Here is a 22,771-nt window from a genome sequence, read left to right on the forward strand (position 1 = left end):
GGTCAGGCTGGTTTCCAACTCCTGGCCTCATGTGATCTGCCCGCCTCTGCCTCCCAAAGTGCTGGGATTACAGGCGTGAGCAACCACGCTCCGCCACACATAGTAACTTTTTAATGTCATCATTGTGGTTAGGCATGAGGGGAAGACAGAAACCCCCAAGAATTAAGAATTTCTCCGTGGTTATCTACACACATTCTTGAGGGCTGATAAGAAATCATGAACGCAAAACATGTATTATGAATTCAGAATGTTCCCAGTGACTAGTCAATGAAAAGGCTACAGGAAAAAAAAATTAAAATTTACAGTCTTTCCAACTTACTTCCCAGGAAAAGGTAGGTTAATTAAAAAAAAACTAGCAACGAAAATTTTAAGTGACAAGTGATTAGTAATTACCTGTGTCATTCTAAAGGCACTAAGAAAGGTTAAAGAGAAAGCAAACCAATCTCCAGAGGAGGAAATTTTAGGAAATATTCATTGAGAGGAACAAAAAAAAAATCCTTTCTTGGAGATCTCAAAGAAGGGAAAACCTATTCTGTCAGTTATTTTAGGTGATTATTGGGCCACAGAGATGGAGTATGTGACTTCGCAGTCATGGGATTCTAGAACTTTCCTGTGTTTCCACTTTTACAGTTCTTTCAGGAATCCTTTATATTAGCAGTCCCCAACCTTTTTGGCACCAGAGACTGGTTTTGTGGAAGACTGTTTTTCTACAGATGGCAGGGGTTGGGGGAGCTGTTTTCAGGATGAAACTCTTCCACCTCAGATCACCAGGCATTAGATTCTCACAAAGAGTGTGCAACCTAGGTCCCTCACATTCACAGTTCACAACAGGGTTCGTGCTGCTTTGAGAATCTAATGTCACCGCTGATCTGACAGGAGGTGGAGCTCAGGAGGTAATGCTTGCTCACCCACCGCTCACCTCCTGCTATGTGGCAAGGTTCCTAACAACGACAATGAGTCAGCAGGGGTTGGGGGCCCCTCCTTTATATGACCTGAGCAAGAGTTTTGCAAACTGATATATAACAGTCATCTCCAAGGCACTTACAATACAGCCAACATGATACAGTATCAGTAAACTTCCTGTATCACCTTATTTATCTTCAACAAATTTTTTAAAAAGCTTTTCAAATCCATTATATAATTATTTCCCATTGATTTTACTAAAGTTCTATTGATTACTCTATCTCCATTTACTCAACTTCCAAATCATTTCCTTTCCTTTATTCATAAAGTTGAATTAACATAAGTTCTTTACATGATTCAAGTCTGTAAGAAGTTGGAGGGTATGTTTTTGAAAGTGCATTTTTTTCATTTTATTAAGCAAACAACACATGTAAAATCATTTCAGGACCAGGAATGGTGGCTCGTGCCTGTAATCCAAGCACTTGGGGGGGCCAAGGTGTGAGAACTGCTTGAGCCCAGGAGTTCAAGAACAGCCTGGGCAGTATAGCAAGACCCCATCCCTTTAGAAATAATAATAATAATAATAAAAGATGAGCTGGGCATGATGGTGCATGCCTGTAGTCTCAGCTACTTAGGAGGCTGAGGCAAGGACTGCAAGATTACAGTGAGCTATGATCCTGCCACTGCCTGAGTGATAGAGTGAGACCCTGCCTCTTAAAAAAAAAAATCCAGAATGATATTTAGGTATGGTAAATATTTTTGCTTTCTGAACAAATTGCTTCTAAATTTCTACCCTCAAAGAAGAGGTATTCCCCCTGCTAGTACATACATCAAGCCTAACCAGAAATTTGGAGTAAATCAAACAGACGGAGGCTGAGGTCTACCTTTCATTATGCAAAAGGGACTTACGGAAGCAAGTAACTGTAATTAATATTAAACCTGACAAAAATAGCCGTTTATTCCTTACAATTGCTTCAACACTGCCAGCATTATACAAATAGCTCCTGTTATCCCAGTCACTGGAGATGACTTCATAAACAGTTTTTCCTCTGTATATATAAACATATATCTTCTGCTCTGATTTTTTAAATGTCTTTATGCTTTACCACTGAAAGAAATGATCTCACTTATTGTTCACTGATTTATCACCTTTCCTCACTACAAGGTTTGCTTCTTAAGGGGAGGCCCTGTATCTATTTTGTTTACTAACTGATCAGATCCCGAAGAAGGAATCAAGAAGCAGTTGTAGGTCAGACACGGTGGCTCACGCCTGTAATCTGAGCACGTTGGAAGGCCAAGGCAGGCAGATCACCTGAGGTCAGGAGTTTGAGACCAGCCTGGCCAACGTGGTGAAACCGCATCTCTACTAAAAATACAAAAATTAGCCAGGTGTGTTGGCAGGCGCCTGTAATCCCAGCTACTCTGGAGGCTGAAGCAGGAGAATTGCTTGAGCCTGGGAGGTGGAGGATGCAGTGAGCTGAGATCACGCCACTGCACTCCAGCCTGGGTGACAAGAGTGAAATTCCATCTCAAAAAAAAAAAAAAAGTTGTAGGTCACACTGTACTATCATTTCTGGCTTGCCTGAATACTGCCCAACTCAGCTCCAAGCCCCTCTATGGGCCTGTAGGTGGAGTGCCCTTAAGGGCTCACCCCAACAAGCCGCCCTGTCCTGCTGGAGCAGCCAACTGGCAGAAAGACAATGAGTCAGCAGGGCCTCGTTTTTTCTTGCCTCTGACAGGAGAGTAGAGCACAGCTCTACAAATGGTACTTCCAGGACACCTACATGCACACAAGACTGTATTAATTAATGAGGACATAATTTGCTTGCTTTGTCATCTTGCATTAGTCTTAACATTCCCTCTCCACTGCCCATTGGTTCTCTCTCTCTCCAGAACCGAAACAGTTTCTCTGAAAGTAAGGCTAATGCAAATCTGCTGACTTGCTCAACACATTGGAAAATCCAATTAAAATAATGAGCCAGCTCCCAGCAGTTAAGTCTGCGATTCCCTGGTATAAATTGGGTATTCTGTCTAGTATATTAACTCCTTCATGCCCTATAGAGTTATAATACCTTGAAGCTATTTAAAACTGGTGCCTCCTGAAGTGGCAGGTCAAAAAATAAAACTAAATAAAAATAAAACTGATGCCTCGTCATTAGGCTGCTTTACAAGGTACTGTGATACACAGGAAAGAATCCCAGAGGCATGTGGCCACTCATCACTCCCGGCCTGCGTAAACTGGGAAAACTGTTTAACCTTGCTGGTGTCCCAGCACCTTCCTGAACTAGCCCATGCCAGTGTCAGTGATCGAGACGGAACTGACACCAATGGGCCAGGTGCAGTGGCTCATCTGTAATTCCAGCACTTTGGGAGGCTGAGGCAAGTGGATTGCTTGAGTTCAGGAGTTCGAGACCCACCTAGGCGACATGGTGAAACCCTCGTCTCTACAAAAAAAAATACAAACATTAGCTGGGCTTGGTAGTGCATGTCTATAACCTCAGCTGCTCAGAAGGCTGAGGTGGGAGGATTGCCTGAGGCTGCAGTGAGGTGAGATCGCGCCATTGCGCTCCAGCCTGGGCAACAGAACGAGACCTTTTGAGACAGAACAGACTGTCTCAAAAGAAAAAAGAAAAGAAAAGAAAAGAACTGACACCAATGAAGCTCCACTTTATTCCAGGCCACAGAAGTGGCTCGTTTTACACACAGTCTCATTAGCTGCTCCTGGTAACCCTACAAGGTATTACTAAATAACTTGGCCAAACACACACAGTTAGCTGAGATGTAGTGGATGCAAATACAGGCAAAATGCCTGACACTACTGTAGGGCAAGTGCCCTGATAGCAGTAACTTAAGCACACCCTTAGAATGACCCTGTGGCAGATGCACCTGAATGTGTGTACTGAGCTAGGGAATCCCGGGAGTAGCAATCACAGAAATTCGTTCCTTGTCTATGAGAAACGTCCGAGTCCCCAGCCCGTCCTGTAGAACACGGGCCATACAGAAGCTTGAGGCCCTGAGTTTTGGGTTCCATGAAGGTTGCCAGATGGAAGTCATTAAGGGGAATGTTAAGTGAGAATTCTATATAAGCTACATGCTGTTCACTAGTGGGTGAAGTTTTCTTGTCCAGCCTGCTGCCACTGGACTCTCTCCCCTGCATGTAAGCCACTAATACACCCCATGTCTCATTTGCTGGCTCTGGGTCTTTTCTTCGGCCTCTTGAACCTGGTGCCTTCCCTACTGAGGCTAGGGGTTCGGTACAACTACCTAATACCCCTTAATCAAATGTAACTAGGTTTATTTTCCTAAGAATTATTATTATTATTATTATTATTTTTTTTGACACAGAGTCTTACTCTGTCATCCAGGCTGGAGTGCAGCCACACTCACTGCAACCTCTGCCTCCTGGGTTCAAGCGATTCTCCTGTTTCCGCCTCCTGAGTAGCTGGGACTACAGGCACCTGCCACCACGCCCGGCTGATTTTTGTATTTTTAGTAGAGACAGGGTTTCATCATGTTGAATCATAAGATTCTTTACACTTGAAAAGGTCAGCAGTAGTGGTGAAAAAACGATAATGAGATAGCGTTTCAGGTACTTTTAAGGCTGGGATGGGGAGCTCCAAAATTTCCTTTTTATTGCACCACATTCTCTCCATCTCACAGTTCCTGCTTCCCTGCCTCGTCTGCAAGGCAGTCTCCATAAACTGTAAGATAATGCAGCCCATTATACTGTTTCTAATCTAGGCAGAACAGCGTGAATTTTATTTAAATGACGGAGGGTACTGTATTTAACATATATTATCTAAAGATATTGCTCACAACACCTCTGTAAGATGGGTCTTAGTCTCACTAGGTTAACGAGGAAACAGGCTTAGAGAGGTTAAGTAACTCGCCCAAGGTCAAACAGTGAGTAAAGCAGATGGTCAGGTTATTAATTAAGGTTTTTACTGACTCCAAAGGCCACTCTCATTTCCTCTGTGCTCCGCTGTTACAGTGATCTTTTAAAGTGATTACCAGATTATATCACTCTACTGCTTAAAACCCATCATTGGCTTCCCACTGAACTACACTCATATCCAAGCTCCCAATTTAGGTCTGGCCCTGCCAACCTGTTTTGAGTCCCTCTACCCATTCTCACTGCACTTCAACTACTTTTGGCTTCTCAACCCACAGAGCTCTCTCCCGCTTTGCACGTGCTTTACTCTGTCTGGAACACTCTTCCTCTGTCTCCATGTCACTTTCTCAGTGAGGCCTTGACCATTCTAAATAATAAATAAGTCCCTTCTCCCTAATCTCCTGTTACTCTTGACCAGTGGCGGAATAGGCTTGCTTTCAGAGTACTGCATTTTACAATTATCCGTGTGTTCCTTTACTGTCTAGAGCAAAGCTTCTTGGAGGCAGAGGCTAAGACTGCTTTGCCCACCATTGAGCTACATCAAACTCCTAGAGCAAAGTGTTGACTTGTTATATACACTAAATAAAAATGCTTACTGATTAAGTAAATGGATGAATGAATTCCTCTTCAAATCAGGAGAGCTGCTCTGAAGCACCAAGTGTTATAGAACCTGAACCAGTTTTGGTCTTCCTGGAGTGCTCAGCACCAGAATGGGGGAAGGGGCAAGATTCAGGAGAGCAATAGAAGAGTTAGAACTGCTCCCAGGATATGGCTGGGAGTGACAAACCAAGGGTACCCCTCCCATCCTGCAGCTGTTAGGCTTTGTCTGACAAGAAGAGAAGAAAGAATGAAGGTCAGGAGACCTGTTCTAGACTTGAACCTGTCTCCAACCAGCTGTGGATGTTTAGCAGGTCACTTTTTGTTTCTGGCATCAATAAAGTGTGAGGTCTCTAAAAAGATCTCTAAGGTACCTTCCAGTTGTAACACTCTTACAGCTTAAAATGAGCTACTGAGATACAACTGAATAAAGGAGAAAAAATTCCACCTCAAATGGGTGAGAACTATAGGAAGATGCTCAAACTGCCTCAGAGACAGGGCAGCCCTGGTCCCCCACTCAACAAAGTAACAAAAACAAACAGCTCCGTGGTAAAGCTGGAGAGTTAGAAAAGTCCATTCATAATTCTTACAACAATTCTCAATTTTTTAGTATAGTCCACAATGTTCACTATAAAACTTCTGGCACAGTATAAACACAGCCTTTTGAAAAAGTCTGAAATATTTCAACAAAGTGAGCATCTTAATTTGATCAGAGCAAGGCACCAACTATGACCTACTAGGGCCTTGGGCTACTGGCAGTTTCCCCCCACTTCTTGACTCTTAAATGATAGGGAAGGAGGAGAAACAAAAGCATTACAAACTGAATTAATGGAGTAATGACAATCAGTAACTAAATAATATATAATCATGAGATGTGTAGAGATTTCAAACTATTACATTTTGGACAGTGGTAAATGGAAACAAGAGGAATATTCAAAACAGGAAGTTGGGTAAATAAATTATAGTGCAAACATAAGATAGGCATTCTATACAGTTTTTAGAATGTGCCTCTTGGTGGGAAGTGCCTCTGGGTTCTGTAGACCCCTCTTCGGAGACTGCCAGGGGTAATGGGGGAGAGGATCTTGGCTCCAAACCCTGCCCAAACAAGCCTTGATTTAAGAGGTTGTATGCTTCCAACTAAGCAAAGGTTCTTAGGCTGCAGTATTTTACAAAACAGGAAAACACTTTCAAAATGTTATTGGTGGAAAACCACAGTATAAAATAGCACTGCAGTATGAACCCAATGTTAAAAAAATTATATGACTTTAAAAATACGAGAAAAAAGATGTTTAAACAGCAAAAAGTTTAGAAAGACAGAGGGTGTACACACACACACACACACACTCCATAACAGATAAGATTACTGTTGATTTTTATTTTAGTCTTTTTCTCCCTATATTTTCTGAGTTTTCAACAATGAAGTGATATTATTTTTGTACGTACAAAGTTATTAAAAAGAAACATGACACAAAATCACAAGAGGGTGATATAATTAACCAGTAGCCTATTTCTCATTCAACTTCTTCTTTATTTAGTGATAGAGATGTAAATCAGATGGCATGTATAAAAGTAAAAACAATTAATATAAAAGTGAATCTGGAGGGAAAAACAGTTGCAGCTTCTCTGTAACACTAGGAAACTTCTGGAACTCTGTCCAGAATGACAATCCTTTCTAGTGGTTCTCAAAAGTGTGGTCCTCAAATCAGTAGTGTCAATATCACCTGGAAACTTGTTGGTTATGAAATCCCAGACCTAATTAATCAGAAACTCCAAGAGTGGGTCCCAGCAACCTAAGTTTTAACAAGCTCTCAAGATGAAATGAATGCAAGATCAAGTGTGAGAACCACTGCTTTAGACTAAAGGCTGTCCAAGTGGAAGAAAAACCAAAGTTCCTTTAGAGAAGGAAAGACTTACAGCCAGAGAGCAGAAATCACTTGCCTATGGTCTAAGGCATAATTACAATGAAGAACAGAGGTACTGCTTTGGAAGACCTGGGAAAGGCCCAAGGAAAAATGCAAACTAAATTACACCATGTGCTAAAGGCATTTGGGCCTGACAAGACTGAATTTAGGCATAAAGTACATTTTACTGGAAATGCTAGAAAGAAAAATGGGTAGGTCTAAGAGTACCAGGGAATATGAGAATTCCTTAACTTAAAATAATGCAATTATATTTTATGTAATTCAATTTAGTAAATGGTGGGTTAGATTTAACATCATCTCCTACATCAAGTGAAAATGAAAGTACCATTTCCCTGTGCATTATCTGCAGCATCTGATTTCATTTGACGATAATTGTATGGAAAGGGGAAGTAGCTAGGATTTATAAGACCAAGACAAAGGAGAAAGTAAAAGGAGGGGGTGTGCTATATGGCTAGGCCTTGGTTCGAGAAAGATATCCCTATCCTAAGGATTCCTTTATTGTACTTAAAATGATACTCAGTTAGTTCATGATCAACTTTCAGACCTTTAATTTCATTTCCACGCATGGCATCTACAATTTGTTCTTTTTCCCTAGAACAAAACTACACTGTAACATCGAATCACATTTTCCTTGCTTTCACTCAACATCTTTATCACAAATTATGATAAATGTTTTGCAATATCTTTTACTCAGGAAGCACCTTCTTAACACAATTTTAAAAATTCAACAAACATACGCAAGCATACAGGGCTTACCACGTACTAGGGTGACATAGTAATGTCTCACAGTAGACATTATTGTCTTCATTTAACTGACAGGAGGTCAGAGCCATCTCTGCTCCCTTTGCTTGGAAAGCCCTGTCCTGTCTGCTTGGTCTACATCTTCATGTTTTAAGACTTATTTCACTTAATCCTCATTAAATTTTTCAGAAGTCAAAGAATCCACCTAAATGGTAACTGTGATAGGCAGCTGTCTGATATATTTCAAAGCTTCCCTTGCAGAAAAGGAATCTTCTTAGATATTACATTTGTGATGCCAACTGCTGCCAAGAAACCCCACTTGTGGGAAACCAAAAGCACAATGTTTTAAAAGTCTGGTCCTATACCTTTGTCCACCTTTCCTTGTAAAATTAAGCAGTGCTTTAGGGTAAACTATTAAAATATTATCTATAAGCAATCTCTCACATAGAAAATGACAGTCTTAGCACAGATTCTGGAACAGAATGGGCACTTGGTAACTGCTGGCAGAGATAAGAACACACTTTATAGAAAGTTTCTTTCTTAGTACTAAAGTATAGACTTTCACCTCGTCCTTTATCAAGTATATCAACCATTGCTTAATATTATTTAATGTTTCTACTTATGAAAACAGCCTCTGCTAGCTTAAGAGAGAACAGCGTTTCATGAATATCTCGATAATTTATGGCTCAGATACAGGGTACCTCCTCTGTAAAGCCTTCCTAGACACTCTTGCTTTCTAGATGAATGAATGAGTGAATGAATGACTCTGCCTCAGGTGACCTAGCTTGGGAGGTGATGGAGCAGAGATAGAACTCAATTATATCCGACTTCAAAGTCAAGCTATTTCTGCCAATTTTCTGAATTTTCAGTTGCTTAACGTATCTGGGGCAATATGTCAATGAAAACATCCACTCATTTTTACTCAAAGATGTAGTCAGATACTAGTTCAAGACTGCATCAGTGGGCCATTTCTTCATGTTTAACCCTAAGGTTACCAAACGGTATAACCTAAAATGAAAAGGCAAAGTGGCAACCAGCTTAAAAACAGTGAGAAATTACATACTGAAATATAAATTAGAAATAAATTCTTGGAGGGCAGAAGTGAATTTGAATTAAGAAAAACACACACACACACACAACAACAAATGAAATGGATGACCTGGCCCAGCAATACATCTAAATCAGCATTTTCTGAAGTGGTTCCATGAAAAGTCAATGTTTCTTATACAACAACAAAGTCTGTGCTCAAATAAATTGGAAAGCACTGCATTGGACAAGTTTCTTTATACTCTTGCTCCCAGGCAAGAAGACACCAGATGCACTGGACACAGTACGGCCACTGTGTATGGCTGCGCAGGGTGTACATGGCTCAAAGCACCCACCTGGCTTGTACAACGGAAGCCTGAAGTCCAGCCATGCTCCCCTCACTAACCCGTGTTTCCCGGTGCTGGCTGACATCAGCCCTGAAAAAGTGCCAGGCTGGGCTATAGGACCTCCCAAAAGTCCAGATCTGGAGTGGTGGCCTTGTCTGAGGGCCATGGTATGTGGAGATGAGGACAGACTCAGAGGCAACATTGTGCAGAGGAATCCAAAGTCAGCTCAAGACAGAACATTTAATCTGAATCAGCTAGGAAGAGTGGGAGATTCAGATAAAAGGTTATGCCTGGGATGGAAAATGGGAAATCAAGGAAGAGTGGAAGGGAATGTGGAGTGGAAAGAAGTGGAAGAAGTGAATGTGGGGCAGAGTTTGACAGAATTTTCCATTAAGAAAGGAAAGGAGAAAAAGACTTGCATTTGCTGTTTGCAATGTACTTCCAGATCTGGGCCTAAAGAAAGAGCTCTGGAGGCTTCTGGGACAAAGATCATGCAGACAGAAGGCTGTTAATTCTCTCCAAACAGTGTTTGCTTTATCTTTGTAACATCATTGTCAATGTTTTAATTGCTGTTTTTTAAATCAATACAACTTTTAACTTAATTTAAAAGTAAATTTTACATTATGTCCAAAACAGGATGTCCACATCTTTTGAGAGGAGGTACAGCATACTCTAGAGCACGGGTCCCCAATCCCCAGGCCACGAACTGGTACAGGTCTGTGGCCTGTTAGGAACCAGGCCACATAGCAGGAGTGAGTGGTGGGCTAGCGAGCGAAGCTGAGTTCCACCTCCTGTTACATCAAGGGCAGCATTAGAGTCTCATAGGAGAGGGAACCCTACTGTGAACTGCATATGCGAGGGATCTAGGTTGCACGCTACTTATGAGAATCTAATGATAAATGTAATGTGCTCACATCATCCCGAAACCATCCTCCCGGCTACCCCCTTGTCTGTGGAAAAACTGTCATCCACAAAACCAGTCCCCGGTGCCAAAAAGGTTGGGGACCGACGCCCTAGAGCAGACCACCTGGGTTTGAATGCTGAATCTGAGATCTACTTAATGCTCTGTGACTCAGTTTTGTGAGCTCTTAAATAAGGGTAACTACAGTTACTACCTGGTAGGGCTGCTGTGAGGAGTAAATGAGGCTATATACAGATGAGGCAGAGGATAATGCTCACCAAATACTCCGTTTGCTCCCTCCCATTTCCAGGTCTCCTGCAGCTAGGTAGGTGGGGCCAAGATCACAGTTCAAACCAATGAACTACAACACCTAAGAAAGCTGTGAAAAGTACACATATGCTTCTCTAGTCTCTCTCTTCCCCTGTAGAGAAGGGAGAGCTTCCATGCGTCTAAGTCTCTGAGTTGCTGTTGCTAAGCAGAACAGACCCCCTTCAGTAGACATGTCACATGAGAAGAAAACAAACCATGTTAAGCCATGGAGGTTTGGGGGTTCATTTATTACTGCAGTATATCCTAGCCTATCTTAACCAATAAAACATGTAAAGTGCTCAAAGTGCCAGTGCCTGGCATACAGTCACCACAGTATAAAGACAAGCTCTTATTATCAGAATTACTCGTATAGCAAAAGTTAACCATAAAAATAAAAGTAGGCTGGGCGTGGTGGCTCACGCCTGTAATCCCAGCACTTTGGGAGGCCGAGATGGGTGGATCACGAGGTCAGGAGATCGAGATCATCCTGACTAACACGGCGAAACCCCGTCTCTACTAAAAATACAAAAAATTACCCGGGCGCAGTGGCAGGCGCCTGTAGTCCCAGCTACTCAGGAGGCTGAGGCAGGAGAATGGTGTGAACCTGCGAGGCGGAGCTTGCAGTGAGCCGAGGTCGCGTCACTGCACTCCAGCCTGGGTGAAAAAGCGAGACTCCATCTTAAAAAATAAAAATAAAAAAAAAAAATAAAAGTAATGAAAACTTCACCTGCCTTAAGGCTGTGAGGGTGAGACCAGCTCTTTTATCAAAGAGATATTGATTAGCAAAATGTTAGAGACACCATAAAGCATTTCAGTACCAATCATTCTTAAAGTTCAATCCTTTCTTATGGTCAATGAAACTTTGCTCCAATGAGCGATGGTTTTTCTTCTCCCTTTCCCACTCTCCCTTTTTCTTTTTCCTTCCTCTCACATAGAACCAAAACTCTATACCAAATGCTGTTTTGTGAGTCTGTCTCAAGTGAAATAATACTAGACAATCACATACACATATCGCGTGTATATACCCTTTAGACAAGTGCTATGAACAACATGCAAAAGCCACAAGCTGAAAATGCAATCCTATTTAAAATGTATTATTTGAAATCCTACCTTGAAACATTGAATGTAAATGCTTAAAAGAAAAAAAAGAGCCAAAAGAAAAACCATATTCAAATTCAGCCTGAGGTATATATACACTAGGATACCTGTTTATTGGATGTATTTAAGACAAGGTATACCTGTATTGACAAACAGAAAATTCAAATAATCAGTTATGGTCCAGATATACAATGAAACAGTATGCAGCCTGTTAAAGCAATTTTGCATATATATATATAAAATACACGGCTTTTTTTTTTTTTTTTTTTTTTTTTAGCTTAAACTCATTTAACAGCAAAACCTGTTCTGACTCCATTTGGTTGGTAATCTCTGACTAGACTTGAGGTGGGGCACCTAATAGTCTTTATATATCCCACTTCATGTGAATATTCAAGTTTCACTGCAGACACAAAACTGTGTTTAATTATACGCATCTTCCCAAGAAGTCACTAGGGGGTGTGCTGCATAATATAAGGCATGTACACCCTGTCACCCTTCTGAAATCTGTAAAACTCTGAATTTTGAAACAAATCTAACCCCAAGGATTTTGGACCTGAATGAGATACCTATCTATACCTGCAGATATGTATGCAAATTAGCAGTATCTCTGTGTACAAATCCATAAAGTTGTTTCAAATACTACACTCTTAAATATTAACAGAAGCTAGAATTATAATTTTTATTTTAAAATTTTCCATATGTCTGAAATTTTTACAATAAATATGTATGATTTTTTAAATAGAAGGAGTTAAAAATAAACCTTTCCCTCTTACCCACCCACCAACCCACATGGATAGATCACATTTCACAAAATGTCCCACAGTATTAATTGGTAGTGAGGCAGTGAGGCATGTCAGTACATAAGGGGATACCTGGTAGATCAAACGCTGAAAACTGCCAATGATTGATGACCATTTTTTTTAAAAGATAACGTTTTAAAAATGCATTATATAGTTCAGGGCACCCAGAAGCTACCAATTTTACCATTAGGCACATCCATGCTCTCCATACTTTTTAACATTTCAAAGAAGAACTTGAGAAATAATCTGCTGGCTACAAATCTAGATCCAACCTGTACATTATCAGATATTCTTATTTGAGGGGAAAGAAAAGAAGAAAAATTAAAAAAAAAAACTTTAACACAAACCACAATACCCTACAGTCAGAGACTGCAAACAGGAAATGCTATGCAGATGGAGAAATCTTTGCTTTGCTTCAACAGCTCTGAAGCAATAACTGCCCTCCAACTGTTTAATGAGACTCAAGCTCTTATGCAAGCTATAGAATTGTCCAAAGGCCTCAGGAGAGAAGAAACCAGATGCATGGCGAGTCCTGGCTGAACTAGAATACTTCTGGGTGACTCCCACTATTTAAAAAATAATTTATATACATTTTCTAAAACCATTGCTGCCTTGGGACTTTCAAAGCATATGGCATTTAAATGGTTTTCATCTGTCCATTGAGAATCTATTTCAATCCACCAGTTATTCCTTTCCTGACCCATTTTGTGGTTTCGGTATTAAATGGATGCAATTCTCTGTTGACTCCTTAACTTCTTTGCTAGGATCACAGGAATGATGCCTGATGCTGGGAGCAGACCCAGCATTGCTTAGTAAGTAATTATTTTATTGGTTTCCTTTTCATAGTTAAAAAAAAAAAAAGGTTGAACTGAATTTTTCAGTACTATACATTTAATCAAACATATAATGAAACCACTTAGAAACAGCTAAAACTCAACAGCATTCTGCTTCCTTTTTCTTTTTTTAAACAAGAAAGCTGCATTGCAAAGAATGTCTTTATCATTAATACATTAACTACTAAGGGGCACTCAAAGTGGAAGGAATGGAATCTATAAAGGCATGGAAGTGTGAAATGGTATATATTCCATGAACAACAAATCGTTTGGTATGTCTGGAGTTGGCTTTGATTAGGAAGGCATCTTTAATGAGAGGAAGGTAAGTTTAGAGAGATTGCAAGGCAACTAAATATTTAAAAAATGTTTTTAAAAATGTCACTATCTATTAAGTACATACTACGAACTGAATGCCTTCATAGGTATTTCACATAAATTATTTCTAAAAATGCCACCATGGAAACTCCCAAGAGGATATGGCCCTTGTCTGTGTTCTTCTCACTGCTGTATCCCTACAGCCTACCCACAGTGCTTATGTAGAACCCCAATAAATGACAGAATGAATCATAAATGAACACAACGAGGGATTATTAAACCCTTTTTACAAAAATGAAGAAACCAAGACTCAAAGAACTCAACAAGGCCACACAAGTAAGATGCTGAGTAATTATTTTTATACAGGCCTCACTAAAAATCAAAACCTATGCACTTATAACTATGCCACAAATATAGTAAAAACAACAGCAATAGAACAGATCTTGTCTACATTTCTCTGGCTTCTCACCACTAAGAGGCAGCATTCCCTAGATATATTCAATCATGACAACTAGACTCACTTCTGGGAGGAAACAGCTAATCATTCCTACTTTTGTGGAATAGTGACCACATACAGGACTTCAATTAGAGGAAGAAATTAGAAAACCTATTAAAGTGCGAAGGAAGCAGGACTGAGGACTGCAGATCAGTTGGCTCAAAGAGTATCAGGAAGTGAGTTTGATTTGTGTTCTGCACATTTGTTTTACACTGAAATTTTTACATAACAATGTATACTAAACTTTCCCCTACTTTCTCTCCTTGATAATAATTTGATAGTTTATACTTTTATTTAAACTTATTTTGAAAAAATTACACACTCACCAAAAAATTGTTAAACTAGTAGAGAGGTCCCTTGTACCCATCAACCAGCTTCCCCCAATAGTAACATCTTATACATGTTAAACAGTACATTATCAAAATGAAAAAACAGACACTGGTGCAAGACAACTAGGCCACAGACCTTACTAGAATTCCCCCCGTTTTTGCATGCATTCATTGTTTTGGTATGTCTTTGTGTATAGTTCTATGGCATTTTGTCACATGTATAGATGACTACAATGATCACCGCCATCGAGTTATCAAACTGTTCCATCAATACAAAGGAACTCCCTCAGGTTACACTGCTGCTCCCTTTCCTAACCGCTGGTAGCTACTGATCTGTTCTCCATCTTTGTAATTTTGGATGACTTTGACTTTAGTCATAAAAATACACAAATGGCAAGGTTATCTTACTTAAAGTCACTCTTTTAGGGAACTTTTTTTTCACTTTAAGGCAATAAAAGCTTACAGGGGTATAAAGAACATGGATGTAAAAGACAAAAGATCTTGCATGTACTTGGGTCATCTTTGATCATCTTCCTGCCCCAGTAGCTGGATTGTCATTCCACAGATGTCACTGCATTGGCTCTCACAACAAGAAGGGGATGAGGCTGCAATGGGGATGAAGGCTGATCTGCCAATGATGAGGAATTCATTACATGGGGCTCTCGGAGAAGTCACATTCTTTGAACTTCTGAATCTATGACTTGACTCAACTTGGGAAAGTGTGTCTGCTCTAGTTCCAGTACTACATGAAATCTAGCAAATTCAAAATTGCTTAGAACATGTCATTTCATCTATTTGCCATCCCCCTAAAAAAAAAGAGGTACAGACAAAAGGACTAGAAAGATAAACTCCAAATGTCAATTATAGTTATCTTTGATTAGGGGGAATATGAAAGAGAAATCGCAATTCCCCCCAGGCATGTGTTCTTTTTATAATACAATCCTCTATAGTGGCTATTAATACCATAGTAATACTAATATTAATGTAGCCTATTAATACTATAATAATCCAGTGTGTACAAAGGACTTTGCAGGTTACAGTATTTTTCGCATGAATGGTATGATTCGATCCCTACACAACCAATAAAGTATGCAGAAAAAGTACTTTCCCCATTCTACTAGTGAGGAAATTTATGTCTGTAAGTTAGGCAACATTAACCTACTTAATGGTAGGGTTGGAATAATTAAAAAAAAAAAGCCTTCAATTTCTGACACCGGTGGTTCTCAAAGTATGGCGCCTAGGCCCCTAGAGGTTTCCAAGGTCCAAACTATTTTCACAATAATACTAAGAGGTTAACTGAATCTTTCACTGTGTTGACATTTGCACTGACAGTGTAAAAGCAACAGTGAGTAAAACAGTTGTTGCCTTAAACATAAATCAAGGCACTGCCACAAACTAAAGTTACTGTATTCTTCATGGTCTTGCTCTTACAGTAAAAAAAAAGAAAGGTTATTTTCATTTAACAATGCCCATAATGAAAAAGCAAAAATGGATTTTTGTCACATCTTGACCCTCAAATGCATCTTTTTAATGTTCTGTTTGATGAAATAGGAAGTATGCACAAAGCCCTTTTTAGGCATACCAAAATATGATGGTTGTTTTGAGGAAAAGCACTACGTAATTTTTTGAGTTGCAAGTTGAACTAACTGGCTTTGTTTTTTTTAGTGGAACACCTTTTTTTTTTTTTTTTTTTTTTTTTTTGAAAGAAAGACTAGCAAACTATGGTTATTCAGACTTCGGTATTTGCCGAACACTTCCTTGAAAATGAATGAAGTGAGTTTATCACCTCGAGGTAAACAACTGGTAGCATTTATTGCTAATGATAAAAACACAACTTTCAGAGGAAGCTAAAATTTTGGAAAACTTGAATTTGCCACCATGAGCTGACAGCTTCCAAATAATGTTCATTCACATGGTTTCAGATTCACACCGTTAATAACATTTAATGAAGGACTACTTGTCAAGTTTTTATGTAGTATCAAAGATTACCTGAAATGGCTCTTAAACTACTCTTCTCTTTTCCCAATACAGATCTGTGTGAGGCCTTATTTTCCATCTACCTCAACCAAAACAATAAATTGCAACACAATGAATACAGAAGTAGACATGAAAACATAGCTACCATCTATTAAGTCGGCTTTAAAGGGATTTACAAAAATGTTAAACAGTGCCACCCTTCTAATGTTTTTTGGTTTGAGAAAATAGTTATTTTTCCATAAAAAGGATTTTTAAAGTGGGTTTATTATTTTAAAATATATAATACACATGAAAAATGTCTCAGTTTTAATTTCTAAGACAGTAAATATGGATAGAAGTAGTCCACATAAATAGAAACCACATGGTGTCAGTCATTTTTAAGACTGAGGTCCTAAAACCAAAAAGTTTGAGAACTACCATCTAACACTCTCACTCTTTCCAATATGCTGTAACTCACCAGTGAGAGAAATCAAAGGACAAAAATAACCAAGAAAGTACCTTGTACACTAAACACACACATTAGTTTAATTATCACCAGGACAGGCCCTGGTCATTGTGTCAGGTGGGCCTTTACCATCCACATAATCCATCAAGGCAATGTAATTCATGGGGCAGCATCACTGAAACAAGGCATAATCCGTAGCTACAGGGCTTGAGCTCAATCCCTAATTGCACCATTTTGCAGGTATATATTTTTTTGAAGAGTTGGTGCATCTATCTCTAAAATGGGATATGACTGATAGCTGTCTTTACATTGAGTTACCTTAAAAATAAAATGAGAAGATGTAAATAACAAGGTTTGTATTTGTGAAACAAATTTTGTGTCAGGTATTGTGCTTAGTGACTTGCTTCTCTGATCTCAATGAAATCCTGCCACTACCAAGAAACAGTCACTCTTATTATTTATTTTTAGAGACAAGGAAACTAGCATTAGAAAAGTTAAGTGAATTGTCAAAGGCTATAAAGCTGGTGAGGCGGAAACTAGGATTCCAGGTGTGATTGAGACCAAAACCCATGATCCTCCAACCACCTATGCTTCATAGCCTCTCGAATCCTATGTTATGAGGTAGAAAAACTTTTTATAGGAACAATTTTCTATAATTTGGAGGAGGGGGGAGTAAGAAAAGCAAGTTACTTTAAAACTGACTTGGTGCATCAACTGTGGTATGGGCTCACAGAGTAATCAGCTGTAACTGCAATCCTTTTCACAGTCCTCAGATGTATGGTTAATTAAAAACAGCCTCAGCCCTATGCACTGTTAATGCCAGCATCTTTTTTTTTTTTTTTTTTTGAGACGGAGTCTCGCTCTGTCACCCAGGCTGGAGTGCAGTGGCGCAATCTCGGCTCACTGCAAGCTCCGCCTCCCGGGTTCACGCCATTCTCCTGCCTCAGCCTCTCCGAGTAGCTGGGACTACAGGCGCCCGCCACCACGCCCGGCTAATTTTTTGTATTTTTAGTAGAAACGGGGTTTCACCGTGGTCTCGATCTCCTGACCTCGTGATCCGCCCGCCTCGGCCTCCCAAAGTGCTGGGATTACAAGCGTGAGCCACCGCGCCCGGCCTAATGCCAGCATCTTTGTAGGTAGCCCTTGGGAGTTTTCACATAACATCTCACTTGATCATACTTTCTATAATCACAGACAGTTCAGAAAAAGGAAAAAAACCCCAAGCATCTCAATGATGGTTGAGATAGTTACCATCATTTAGTGCACTGATATTTTTTAAGACCACTGCCCCGGAAACTGCTAAACACAATACACCTGCAATAGTGATTTCTTACATCTAACGAATAATAAATGTTTTTCTCATCTAGGGTTAGTCAAAACCTGAAAGCTAGTATGAGACCTGGCCCGCAAATCTATCCTTTCCTTCTTCTCTATAAAAATAAGTAATGATTTAGTATAAACTATTAAAATACTCTTCATAAGCAATACTTAATTAGAAAATGACATTTTTTAGTATTTAGCATAGACCTTCGAACATAATAAGACTTTTGCTACTTGCTGGTTGAACTGGGAATACAATTTACAAAGTCTATAAAGTACCAAAGTACCTTCTCTTACTTTAATTTCTAAATTTCAACTGTATCAGTTTGCTTAACGTTTCTGGCCTTCATTGGCCTATGAGAACAGGATTTTTGGGAATCTTCTGAGAAGTATGGGTTCCCACGGGGGTACTCCTGAGCCCCAGGAGGGTGTTGAGTGCTGCTCAGCTGGGGGTTGCAGGTACTGCACGAAGATCCAGAACCCTGACCCCCTTGGGGTGAGCTGGCTTTCTGAGAGCCCTCTATTCCAAGGTGTGGCCCTATCAATCTGTCTAGTTTGCTCTTCCCTTTCCTGGAAAAGCATAAAAAGGGAAGCAGAAAGTTGCTGGCTGTTGTCAAGTTGTGTAAACTCCTGGGACTGCCTTTTTATTCAATCAGAATAATGTTTTCTTAGTAACCAAACTACAGTAGAAACTGATTCTTCTACCTGGCTCCCCCACCAGGAATGACACCACCACTTTCAAAGGCAAAATTTGTTTTTCTTTACTAAACGAATTAGGTTTTCCAGCAATTTCCTTTAGATTTTTCTTAGACTTCTACTCCTTAAAGGGGAGTGGGTGTGGAAAAAGGGCTGTAGCTTGAGGTATGTATATGGGAGTAGCCTGATCAGTACTTCTGCTTAGGGAAACAGCACAACCACAGCATGAGGTGACAGAGGCAGGATATTGTAGAAGAGCAAAGACAACCGGTTCAGAGACAGAATGTTTGCCTTCAAGTCTGTAACACATACTAATAGGGCAAATGAACAAGTTATATATCTCAATTTGCCTCAGTTTCCTCATCTGGATTAAAGGTACAGTAACCACAGGATTGTTGTAATGTCTTCAATGAAATAATCTACATAACGCACCCACCAAACTGCCAGGTTCATCAAAAGCATTCAATAAATCTCAGATGGTTTTGTACGGAGATAAGCAAATGTATTAGGTGAGCAAATGCAGATGATGAATGTTGGCCTGAATGGCCACTGAGCTGTGTGTATGGCACACATACACACAGTTGAAAGGAACCTGAAGTGCAGCAAAGCATAGAGATGGATTGGTCCAGGAACCCTGGAGGTGATGACTCTTGACTTAAGCCAAATACATTTGGTCCTTGGAAACTAAAGCAAGATATCAATGCGAAAACACCCATCTCAGAGAAAACAGAGCTTCCTGCCCAAGCAAGTCCTTTACCAGCTATTACCAAGTGAATTGTCAGAGTCTTGTTTTGCTTCCTCTCTTTCTACCACACCACACTTTGAGCAAGGCCTCCAGTGAAAGTGCAGGCAATGCTCAGAGGGAAGAAAAACCGAGGGCGCTCTTCTGAATCAATGAGGTTTATATAATCCAAGATTTACAAAAATATCATGGATTTGTTAAATTCAAAAGCACAGAAACATTAGAGCCAAAGTTCAAAATTATCCTTTCTGAAGTTTTTGAAAATAATAAATATTTCTGTGTTCAACGGAGTGTAGAAAGGTAGTTTTCATTTTTCAAATAGGTTATCTTCATCTGTAAACTAACCTTTTGTATCTAATGGATTTATGACAAATTATCACCTAAGGGCCACCGAAGCCTATCTGATATATGAATAACTGACCTAGGCTAAGGACATCTTGAGCATGAGTTCTGGATCCTTAAAGGAGGTAAAAGTACAATACTGAGACAGGGAGAGAAGAGGGAACAGCTCCTCTTCTCCAGGGCAGGGCTTACTTGGAAAAGCATGATATAAATAGTTTTCCTTTGGCACCTTTCAACCTCATTGTACTCCTTTCTCCGGGGACTTAGGAGGATTAAATTATTTCACTGGGTGGCTCTTAGAGAAATAATTTCATCCCCCCTAAACCAACAAAATCCAAATGATCAGTCCAGGTGGTGTTACCCAGAACCTTTCTAAGTGTGCACATGGTGTGAGGGCCAGGGAGAGGGTTGCAGCACAACATGGGGATGCCCACACACGACTGCCTGGCAAATAGTTTCCTCCACCACCTCCATCCCTGAGTCTGCCTCCTGGGGCCAGCACCTCTAGTGTCTCAGATCGTTAGGGATTCTTCCTGTCATTTACTTTGGAAACCAGAGATTCCTTAAAATCTCAAAACCCTTTTCTTGGTTGGGGGTTAAAAGGATGTGGGGAGTTGAGGGAAGTTCATTACTTATAAATCAGAAACCAAAATGCATGATCACCTTCACACAAGTGAGATATAATACTTTCAATGTGTATTTCCAATGTATGTTCGACACAGAAATCATCATTATTCTTTTAGCCAATTAAAAAGCAAAAGTTGCTGAAGGTTATCTTTAAAAAAAAAATCAATGGTAGAGATGTGGAAGAGAATTCAGGTTAAGCAGTTTCTCTCTCAGCTTCGATAAATCTACTCTATCAGCTGGGCCAAAGGTACAAATTCCAGGAATTTCACAATGGGATTTTCTTTAAGCAAATCCTAGGTGACTAAAAAGCTTTTTAGTTGAGGTGTGGAAGTTACCTAGGACTAAAAAGCTTTTTGTTTTTTCTTTCTCACCCCTAGGGACCAAGGATTGAGGGGGAAGGATTATTGAAATGTTCTCTATATGACGTAATATTTTGGAAAGGCTGTAATTCTTTTTACTCAAATATGGAATGTCTTACCAGATTTTTCAGCAGTGTGGACAGTTCCTTTGTAAGAGTAGAAAACTTGACAAACGCGGTGCCAAGGTCGGGGTTGTCTCGACTTAAAAAATTACTCCCAAACTTATCAAGAACTTGTGCATAGTTTTCTTCATTTTGTACATGATCTAAAAACAAAAAAGAAGAAGGAGTCTGAACTATTATTTGACACAATGAAAAGTTATTTTGAACACTGATCACTACAAATTCTCAAAACGGAAGCATAAACTGTACCAATTATTTATTGCACATGTCCCAAAGGTTAGGTTAGGAGTACACTAAATATTCTAACTCACTCTACTAAGGAAGAATTTCTCTTTTCTTTTCTTTTTTTTTTTTTTTTTGAGACGGAGTCTGACTTTGTCTCCCAGGCTGGAGTGCAGTGGCACAATCTCGGCTTACTGCACCCTCTGCCTCCCAGGTTCAAGTGATTCTCCTGCCTCAGCCTCCTGAGTAGCTGGGATTAATGATGCGTGCCACCATGCCTGGCTAATTTTTTGTATTTTTAGTAGAGACAGGGTTTCACCAAGTTGGTGAGGCTGGTCTCAAACTCCTGACCTTGTGATCCACCCAAATTGGCCTCCAAAAGTGCTGGGATTACAGGTGTGAGCCACCATGCCTCGCCTTTCCCTTTTTCTTTCACAGAATTTAGCTCATTTATAGTCCAGTTAATCCACCAATTCCTCATAGGTTGAGGGGTCAAATTACATCACATTTTCAAGCAATTAAGAAACTATGATTGACTGGGTACGGTGGCTCATGCCTGTAATCCTAGAACTTTGGGAGGCTAACGTAGGCAGGTTGCTTGAGCCCAGGAGTTCAAGACCAGCCTGGGCAACATGGCAAGACCCCGTCTCTACAAAAAATTAACAATTAGCTGGGTGTAGAGCCGGGGGCAGTGGCTGACGCCTATAATCCCAGCACTTTGGGAGGCCGAGGCGGGCGGATGATGAGATCAGGAGATCGAGACCATCCTGACTAACATGGTGAAACCCCATCTCTACTAAAAATACAGAAAAATTAGCCGGGCGTAGTGGCAGGTGCCTGTAATCCTAGCTACTGGGGAGGCTGAGGCAGGAGAATGGTGTGAACCTGGGAGGCGGAGCTGGCAGTGAGCCGAGACTGCGCCACTGCACTCCAGCCTGGGCAACAGAGCGAGACTGTCTCAAAAACAAACAAACAAAACAAACAAACAAAAAAACAAAACAAAACAACAACAAAAACAATTAGCTGGGTATTGTGGCATGCGCCTGTGGTCTCAGCTACTTGGGAGGCTGAGGCAGGAGGACTGCTGGAGACTGGGAAGTCGAGGCTACAGTGAGCTGTGATTGTGCCACTGCACTCCAGCCTGGGTGACAGAATGAGACTCTATCTAAAAAAAAAAAAAAAAAAAAGAGGGAAGGAAAAAGGAAAGGAAAGAGAAAAGGAAAAGGAAGAAATAAACTATGATTACCTGAAAAAGGAGAAAATTCTCCTTGTAAAAACAATCTTGGATTGCAAAAGAAAAATTCATGTGTCCTAACAGGTTTCTTTCCCTGCAACTAATCTTCATTTCCTTTAATTTTGTCTAAGTTCCAGGTCTGAGGAATAGGATTTGTAAAACGCTTTTCACAGTCC

At 40.1% G+C, this 22,771-nt stretch overlaps 1 protein-coding gene across 3 annotated transcripts in view; it reads right to left on the minus strand.

Annotated features, from left to right (window-relative positions):
- The window catches only part of ASAP1 (ArfGAP with SH3 domain, ankyrin repeat and PH domain 1), a 387,469-nt gene that overhangs the window by 139,888 nt on the left and 224,810 nt on the right, over positions 1 to 22,771 (minus strand). For all 3 annotated transcript variants that reach the window (XM_058444654.1, XM_058444652.1, XM_058444653.1), the window contains one exon: positions 21,137 to 21,282. In XM_058444654.1, the coding sequence (XP_058300637.1) occupies positions 21,137 to 21,282 (146 nt within the window). The remainder of the gene's footprint in view (positions 1 to 21,136; positions 21,283 to 22,771) is intronic.

Source organism: Hylobates moloch, unplaced genomic scaffold (assembly GCF_009828535.3).
Source record: "Hylobates moloch isolate HMO894 unplaced genomic scaffold, HMol_V3 SCAFFOLD_9, whole genome shotgun sequence".
Classification (NCBI taxonomy): domain Eukaryota; kingdom Metazoa; phylum Chordata; class Mammalia; order Primates; family Hylobatidae; genus Hylobates; species Hylobates moloch.